The following is a 9,005-nucleotide window of genomic DNA, read 5'->3' as shown; positions in this document are numbered from 1 at the left end:
ATTATTTTTTAGGCCTGTAAGTTTTTGTTATTGCTTCAAAAATCCATTGTCACGTGATATTATTTATACTTTGCGTTTTGTGTGATTGGTTGTTAGTGGTTATACGAAAATCGACAAAGAAAATCAATAATTATATTATCACAGACATAGGGTATGTAACTAAATACGAAGCCCCAACGTGTATTTAATTGTAATCACATTTAGTTGAAGAAACTTTGGTTCAGGAATATAAACTATTATTTATGAAAAGTATTCAGTGATGTGTAAAATTTACTCTCATTATAGTCATCGTAACACTGCCAACGTTATCGTCAGTAGGCCTATCGTCGTAATCATCGTCCTTATCGACGTCACCATCAAATTGTCGTTCATCAATTTCAAATAAATAACAATTTAAAATTTGTTTCGAAGTAGGCAAACAAAACATAGATCTTGTATATTTTGAACAAATATGAGCTATTTTTAATACCCACCGGAGGGTACAATGCGCTTTTAAAAAGAAGTGACTCAGTACACAAAACAATAACACGTTGATACAATTAGGCGTACAAGTTATAAAATACAGCCATTATAAAATACATCCATTATATAATATTATTAATGATGTACGAATCAGAAGTTAATGGATCTAAATTGCCCTACTCGTGTTTTCCTATTTTTCGAAATGTGGAAAGACAGACAATCTCATGATCAGAGTGACGGATTCATGTTTTGGAAGTAGGATCCAGCGGATTGACACTAGGGGGAGGCTAGCTCCCTCCCTCACCCACGTCAATTCCGCCGAAAAATAAAGAAAAAGAGGTAGAAAAAAATTGATAAGAGGAAAAACAAAAGTGTACCCACGATATCAGTGGCAGACCTAGCAATGGGTGCAATGAGAGCTCGATTATTTTACCACTATACTATTTTAAATTTTGAATTTTCTATTGATTGACGACTAACACAACGTTATATCCCCGACGCTGATTTTCCAAGGATTTCATATATCATCAGGGTGTACAAAAAAAAGCCAAAGATGAATTAGTACGGTAGGGAATTTACTACCAGCTAGAACAGCTCAGTGGCGTAACGCAAGTGGTGCTCTCCTGCGGCGGTCCACAGAGGACCACCGACCCGTATGAGCCCCTTCGCTGATCCAAGGGTTTTATTAATACACAACACACGGTAATGTGTCTCTGACATCGACTGTGGATGATAAATATCATATTAATCCAGTGGGAATGGCCAGGACCACCCCCCACCATTAAAATTGTCATTGTCAAATTTTTAAAAATGGAGATAAAATATTCAAATTTTAAGTCTGAATGAGTGCCAATTCAGTGCTATAATAATAATTTGCTTTTCGACTCCAGTACAGAATATAATACAGGTCCTTTATTAGACATTTGTTTGAGATAGGGAAGTATAGCTCCCGTCAGGAAGAACTCAATAGTTTTTGAGGAGGAACATTGCTTTGACAAAAGCATTTTTACAATATGAGAGTGCCATTTCCGAGCGTCTAGAGAAATTTATTCTTATAATTTGTTCACTTGAGGGTGTCGCCTAACTTCACCTCCCCCTCCCTCCGGTTCCGCCCTTGGGAACAGGGCGGAACCGGGAGAGAAGACAAATTAAAGGGAGGGTCCAGATTTCCCCAGCCACAATAGTTGGAGCTGTGGCACGGAATATGGCCGTGGCACCTCCTGTACAGCCTTGTATAGAGAATGCTGTATTATGGGCCTTATAAATCCATTGTTTGATTGTGTGTTATTTTATGATTTTTCCCTAGCAATCTTTAAATCTTAAAAGGAGTGTTTTGTACTTGACGTGTAAAATTAACTCTCATCAATCAGCCAACAATCATCATCACTATCGTCGTAATTATCCAAGTAGTCTTTATTGCTGTCGTTATCAACATTGTGTCGGTCATTAATTTCAATTAAATCAAATACCGCAATGTCTTCATAAAAATCATCATATCACGTATCGTATCTATAATGCGTCATTGTGATAATATCGGGATAATACAATTACCTGCCTGCTCCTACACCATCATATTAGTTCATAACCCTTAAATATTATTTAAACTTTCTAAACAAAAATAAAAACTAAAGACGAAAGACTAACCATTAATTTATGTAATTCTCACTGGAAGTTAAAAATCATTAAATAAGAAATTCAATATTTTAGTTGGAATTTTATGAGTCTCTGAAACAGACAAAATGACTTTATTTCTGTAGAGGGCAGTATTACTATTAGACTTCGCACGTATGTCTGTATAATTTTCAGAGTTTACGCCAGGGTTGCCATTTGGCCTTTTTGACGGCCAGATTCCTCAAATCTGGCCGTATAAAAATTTGCCTGGCCTTAGCATTAAAAAAGTCACGGCCAAACTATATTTGGCCGAATTTGGCCGAATTTTTGAAAAGTTTACATTTTTTATCAATATAGCCTAATATAACGTAGACTTGTTTTGGATATTTTGTTTTTGTTAGCTTAAATTCTATATTTGATTCTAATTGTTTGTACTTGCACTATAAACACTTAATATATGTTCCCCGATTCAGCCAATTTGACGTAAGAGAGTTTATTTAAAAGATAACAGTTACATTAATAATTTAAATTGTTCAGATGAAATATATTGTTTATGAAGTCTATCCTCGTTTAAGCTTTATTAAGGGAGTTGCAAGTTTGTACCATTGTGTGTCTTTGTATATTCTATCTTACTAGTGGAGGTTCTATCTCTTTTGAATTTCTTTTGAATATAAATTTAATACTGTACTTTATTTAATATATTATTGCCAACTTGAATTGTATTGCCCTAGGTGCCGCATTGTTCTTTATGTAGAGCGATATTAATGCTCATTCGGGTCTGATGAAACCCAATTTCAAGCAAGTTTTGCAATTCTTTGAAGTTACTCTGGAGTTACGTTGCATATGAGAATGAAGAAGATAATTCTGATAGCAACATTGATTTATTGCTTTAAGTACTGCGACAATAACATTCAGAGGTGAATTTCGAAAGTTTATATAGGCCTAAATGTATTTATTGAAGTTTTCATAGATTTAACACCGTTTGTGTTACCTAACTATGTAACTTAATTCATTCTAATTAAAGAAAGCCACGGATTTGCCAATAACAGGCCCTTAATGTTTGCTATAGATCGACTACAAAGTACATTAATATTTAATACATTTAAATCAAATTTAGATCAATCTTAATATTGTGATTTTAAATAGCAGAGTTGGATTTATTAAGGAGGTGTGGTAAAAAATAAAAGAAAAAAAAAAAGGAAAGGGAAAATTGATCGCCCAAACGCATCAGGTTATTTTCGGGCGTCTAGAAAAGACAAATCTCTTCTAAGATGGTGTTATCTCGATCGGACCCACTTTCGCCCACACCCCCTCCTCCTATTTTTTCGGCCCCTGTCCTCCCCCTTTCGGACATCTTTGGAATTGCCCCTGAATTGGCCTGCATGCCAGCAACTATGCTATTTATTTTCAACATTGTTCTGTGTATATCATTTGAATTTCTTCAATTTAAAACGAATGACCGCTGATTTTCGTATAATTTTTGTAGCATTTCAAATGAATGTACCCACGGTTGTCATCTATCGGATTAAAATCTGGCCGAATTTTGGCCGAAAAAAAGTTTGGCCGAATTTGGCCGTGAGATGGCGTGTGTTTGGCCGTGAAGCCTGTCGACTATCTGGCAACCCTGGTTTACGCATGTGTTGATGATCGGAGCAATCGGAGGAGCAGAACCCCATCCTCTGCCTAAGATTGTAAGGAGGAATATTTAGCATAGCTAGGCTTCGCCCGGGTCCCTAACTACGTACTGTAAACGTAACACGTACAATAAACAAGGAGTCATTTTGTTTATTTGATAATGTTTTTCTTGGCCTTTCAGTAGGTTGGGAGTCCAAGACCGATGCGCCAACCGCTTCTACAAAAATAACATAACATTACCGTTATTTTGACTGCCAATGTCATATTATTGTGGTCTATTCTAAGCCATAAAAACTCACTTCGTGCATCGTACAAGGTGGGAGGTTTTATTCTGGGCCGAGGCTTCATTGGCGCTTGTTTGTCTCATACCTTCGTTAGACCGGTTGTCGACAAATCTCTGGCGTCGCCGCTGAGTCTAGGCCTATCCTAATGTAGTAACATGAAAATGTTTAAAGTTATATTTATAGCTAAGCATTTGGCCAAGAGCATTGTCCCTGCTTCTTGCACTGTAGACCCTTAGTCAGGTTTTAAATGAAGTCAGATTGCTCTTCTCCTTGAACAATCCTCGCGTGAGAATTAGATATGTTGGTACTGGCATTGCACTGTGGCTACCGTGGGTTCTTAGGGACCCAGCCAAAATTTCGAATTTCAAATATTTTTAATTTGATAAAAATGGAAAATTTAATCATTTAAAAAAATTTTATATTCTTAAATAGGTACATTGGAGTGATAAGAATGATAGTGTTTTTGGTAATGTATTTGGTAATAATTAATAAAATGTTTATAAATCCTTTTTTTAACAGGTAATTAACAATTATGTTAATGTCATGATGATTGCATTCAAAGTTACAAAGGCTCTCATTTGCCAGGTGAAGATCAATCATTTAAAAAGACATCTACTGCTTGCAACAACGAATCACAGATGCCAACACACAAAGAGTAATTCATATAAACTACTCAGTTACAGGCCACCTGATTGGGCAAGCCACCTTCAAATGATTCCATTAGTGAAAGTTAAGGTAGGAAAAAATCCAATTGTATATAAATATATTTGATTTTCAAAATACTTTTATTTATATATGAGAATATAATTTTTTTAATGTATTAATCAGTCAATTTTTAAAAGCTGAACTCCTGCTTTAGGGCACTCTTAGGGTGCGTTCGGGCGAGAACCGGAAAACCTTTACTAGTTTCTTACCGGTAAAAGTATCCGCGGGTGGTCTACCCGTTCTAGGCCATGGGGTGAAAATCCTAACGTTCAGTCCCGTTCCGAAATTTTCCTAATACTTTCACTCATTATGATCATTATTATAATAATATTTAAAAGCACCAAAAAAAAAGTTCGACCGTCAGAACTTCTGCAAATACGAGAAAATGACGTTTAAACTTACGAAATTGAAAGTTCTTTGCGCTAGATTAGCACACGACATTTTGTAAACGTCACTGTACTCGTTCGAATATTGTATTGTTGATACGTAGTTTATTATTTGCGAACTTCGTATTACTGCTTAAAAAACAAATTTAAAAATTATAATTAGATATAGTTTGAATTTTAATTACAGAATAATATTTTTTAGACTACTATTAAATTGTTTTTGTTACAATAACTTCACGTGTTGTGGTACAGCCAACAACAATAAACAACAACATGGCGACTAGCGGCGGACAGTGTGCCGGTGTTGTAATAAAGTGTTGTTTTTACCGCGAAGAAATTGCTAATGAAACTTCAATTCTAGTTACAGCAACCAGATTCTTGAAGATTGTTACTTGTAACAAATTATGGATAGTTTTAGACAGTCATAACCAAACTATAGATGACAAACTTGTGTCTTAACTAGCATAGGATGTGCCTCTTGTGTCTTGGTTGGAATGGATAAGGGAAAGACATACGATTACGAGGATGTGATAAGACTTCCACCCTGTTTGCTATCGTCGTTACATCGACACGAAATCGATAGCAATGATAAGTTATCATTACCAAGTGTAGTGTAGTCCCGTCAGTACCTTACCCAGACACATTGTACAATGTATTAAAAATATTCTTTAAAAAAATGGTGCTGACTGTGCAGGCCCTACCCCACTTAGCTTCGTGAGTGGATTTCCCGTACGATTGAAAATCGTAACGGTTCTGGGTTTGGTCTACAGGAGTTCGTGCTTCGAACAGGTCATTGCATTCATAGAAAAAGCCTTTTGATGGAGAAAGTGTACCTTTTTAGCAAAGGTTTGCCTAGGTCGAAACTAACTCCGGCTATATAAAATTGATTATAAGATTGAAAAATATTAATTTTGTTATTGTAGTAGTGATGGATACTATGTACACGTTTAATTATTGTTATTTATTCGTTAATGTCATTATATTTACATTTAGATTTAATATATTGTTTAAGTATGAATTATTATGTTCATGTAAAAATTAATCTTATAAATTAAAATTGTATATTTTAAATATTATAGTAGGCATAGTTTAATGGAGATCATCAAATGCGGTTGTAAGACCGGGTGCAATCAAGGCAGATGTCAGTGCAATAAAATGAACATGAAATGCTCCGATCTTTGTCAATGTACAAACTGTCAGAACAGAGATGATAAAAACACCATGAATGAAGATGCTCAATTTGCAGACGATGAATACCTAGACGAAATTTACATAGATGATTTGTTTGGTTGAGATTTGATGTGTTTCTTATTTCATCATTATTATGTATAATATAGAAAATTTAAACGTAACGGGTGTAACCCATGAGAATGTAAGAACTTCAGAACTATGATACTGAACACACAGTGACACAGGAGTACGTAAAGCATTATCTACTTTTATTTATTTTGTACAGGTATATTATAGATATGGAGATGATGATGTGAATGATTAATAATAATGATGATAATGATAGCGGGGGGAGGGGGTAAGGAGAAAAAAGTACCGTGATTTCAGTGGCATATCCAGCAGTGGGCAAAAGGAGAGCTCGATTATTTTTACCACTCACTAATTTTGAATAATAATATTTTTCAGCATAACGTGTCACTGACATCGACTACATGGTATATATTATATTAATCCAGTGGAGGTGGGTTGCTCAGCAAGGACCCCCATACATTGTAAACATTAAAAAAAAATGAGATAAAATATTCAAATGTCGATCCTGAGAGTGTCTTTTCCGACCGTCTAGAGGGGGCCTATTCTTAAAATTTGCTCATCTCAGCCCCAACCATAGTGGGACTGAGGTGAGTGTGGACTACCTATTGCCCCCCCCAACCCCGTCAGAAAATTTCTGGATCCGCCCCTGATATTTTTGGACAGTTTCACACCGCACTGTGCCTGTTCACACGCTCTTATATTGGCAAGACATAGGCCTACAGACGAAGAAAACCTAAGTTTCCAATTTTTTCTGAGAGAGAGGGAGAGGGCAATTACTGTATGTCAGTCAGTTCGCATGCGTTGATCGGAGGAAATTCGCCCACACAAACGTACAAAGGTACAAACCCCATCCACACACGTCACTGGCTGCGCGATAGAAGGAAGGATGTAGTCTTACTGTAGTTTATTAATGAATATAAAATTAGTACAAAGTAAGACACAACGCATTTCTTTATTGTTTTTATTTTTGTGACGAAGTTACCCTTTTTTTTTCGAGAGAAGTCTAATAAATTTAAATATATTTTATGTGCGAAAAAATGTTTCTAATAACACAGTTGAAAAATGTCACTCGGAAATATATGTAATTTATCATAAAGATAAAATATAAAACAGGTACAAACATAAAATTTAAGTTTTTTTTTTTTTTTTTAATTACAATAAGCTTGCCTAAACCAAAGAGATAAAACTTATAGAGGTATATATTTGTTAATCCTTTAAATTGCATTTAATGTAACAACTGATAATGGGTCATAACAAACACAACACAAGTTAGGAAAACATCAATTAGACATTGATTTGATAATTTATTAAACATTTTCATCGCAGTCTGATACCTACTGTAGGCTTAATTGTCCAACATACACAACGATTGGACATACAAATTACTTGTTTATAGACTTACGGCCACTTCGACGACTCGAGGCCGTTTCTGTCCCCGGCCCCTAAAAACTGTAGTACGTAGCGTACAGTAAACAAGGAGTCATTCATTTGATACTTTAGATAGCCATTAAGGTCAAACGTTTAATGATTATTATTAACTATGATTTTGAACGAAGGAGGCTTAGGCTAGTAGTAGGCTAGGCCTACCCAGCTAGGCTTGTTATTAGTTGGGGCCTAGCTAGGGCCCGGCTTAGTAGGTAGGTCTAGCCTTGGTAGGCTGGGCTGGCTATCTGGTCTGGAAGCCTAAAATAAGGAGTAGTAGGCTAGACCAGGGACTAAGTACAGTTGAGGTTATTTAATTAAGGCCTAGGCCCTAGGCCTGATTCTGAACTAGCCTGGCCCTAGCTAGTCTGTGGTGTGGTGGCTCCAGCGCAGCGGGGGTTGGGGCGGCAGGGGGAATTCCCCCATTGGATAGACCCCCTGTCGTTCAACGCACTCCTAAGTTGTCGGATCCAAAATTAAAAATAATAGTTTTTTACCTATCCAAATTAAACATACCGTGGCATTATTTTGACTGACTGTCGACAGTGTCATCATATTATTGTGGTCTATTGCACATTGGACCATTCTAAGCCATAAAAACTCTCCCCGTGCACCCTACAAGGTCCAAGGGAGGTTTTATTCAGGGCCGAGGCTTCATTGGCGCTTGCTTGTCTCGGACCTCCGTTAGACCCATTGTCGGCAAATCTCTGGCTTCACCGCTGAGTCTAGGCCTAGCTTATTGTAGTAACATAAAAATGTTTGTTGCATTTGGCCAAGAGCTATCCCTGCTTGCACTGCAGACCCCGAGTCGGGTTTTAAATGAAGTCAGGTCGCTCTTCTCCTTGACAGTGATATATGATAGTATGATATAATTTATGGGGCGGCTAAGATGTCCGACTGGGGGGTGGCTAAGTATTTATGGGTGTAACTAGCGTTATCTGAGAGCCGAAGGGCCGAGCCAGAGGTGGGTTTTTAAAAAAAATTCTGCATTCTTAAATAGGTACATTGGAGTGATAAGAATGATAGTGTTTTTGTTAATGTATTTGGTAATAATTAATAAAATGTTTATAAATTCTTTTTTAAACAGGTAATTAACAATTATGTTAATGTCATGATGATTGCATTCAAAGTAAAGGCTCTAACTTGCCAGGTGAAGATCAATCATTTAAAAAGACATCTACTGCTTGCAACAACGAATCACAGATGCCAACATACAAAGAGTAATTCATATAAACTACTC

General features: G+C 36.3%; 1 protein-coding gene across 1 annotated transcript in view; it reads left to right on the top strand.

Annotated features, from left to right (window-relative positions):
* The first annotated feature begins 2,211 nt into the window (after positions 1-2,211).
* Positions 2,212-9,005, top strand: part of LOC117112431 (putative D-cysteine desulfhydrase 1, mitochondrial) — a 19,081-nt gene continuing 12,287 nt past the window's right edge. Inside the window, exons 1-4 of the mRNA XM_033255517.1 lie at positions 2,212-2,269; positions 3,701-3,764; positions 4,512-4,727; positions 8,853-8,985. Of these exons, the coding sequence (XP_033111408.1) occupies positions 3,717-3,764; positions 4,512-4,727; positions 8,853-8,985 (397 nt within the window). The 5' untranslated portion in view covers positions 2,212-2,269; positions 3,701-3,716. The remainder of the gene's footprint in view (positions 2,270-3,700; positions 3,765-4,511; positions 4,728-8,852; positions 8,986-9,005) is intronic.

Source organism: Anneissia japonica, unplaced genomic scaffold (assembly GCF_011630105.1).
Source record: "Anneissia japonica isolate Jap-2015-1 unplaced genomic scaffold, ASM1163010v1 scaffold288117_len521816_cov214, whole genome shotgun sequence".
Taxonomy (NCBI): Eukaryota; Metazoa; Echinodermata; class Crinoidea; order Comatulida; family Comatulidae; genus Anneissia; species Anneissia japonica.
Note: the sequence above shows the minus strand (reverse complement) of the source record. Positions and strands in the feature narration are given on the sequence as shown.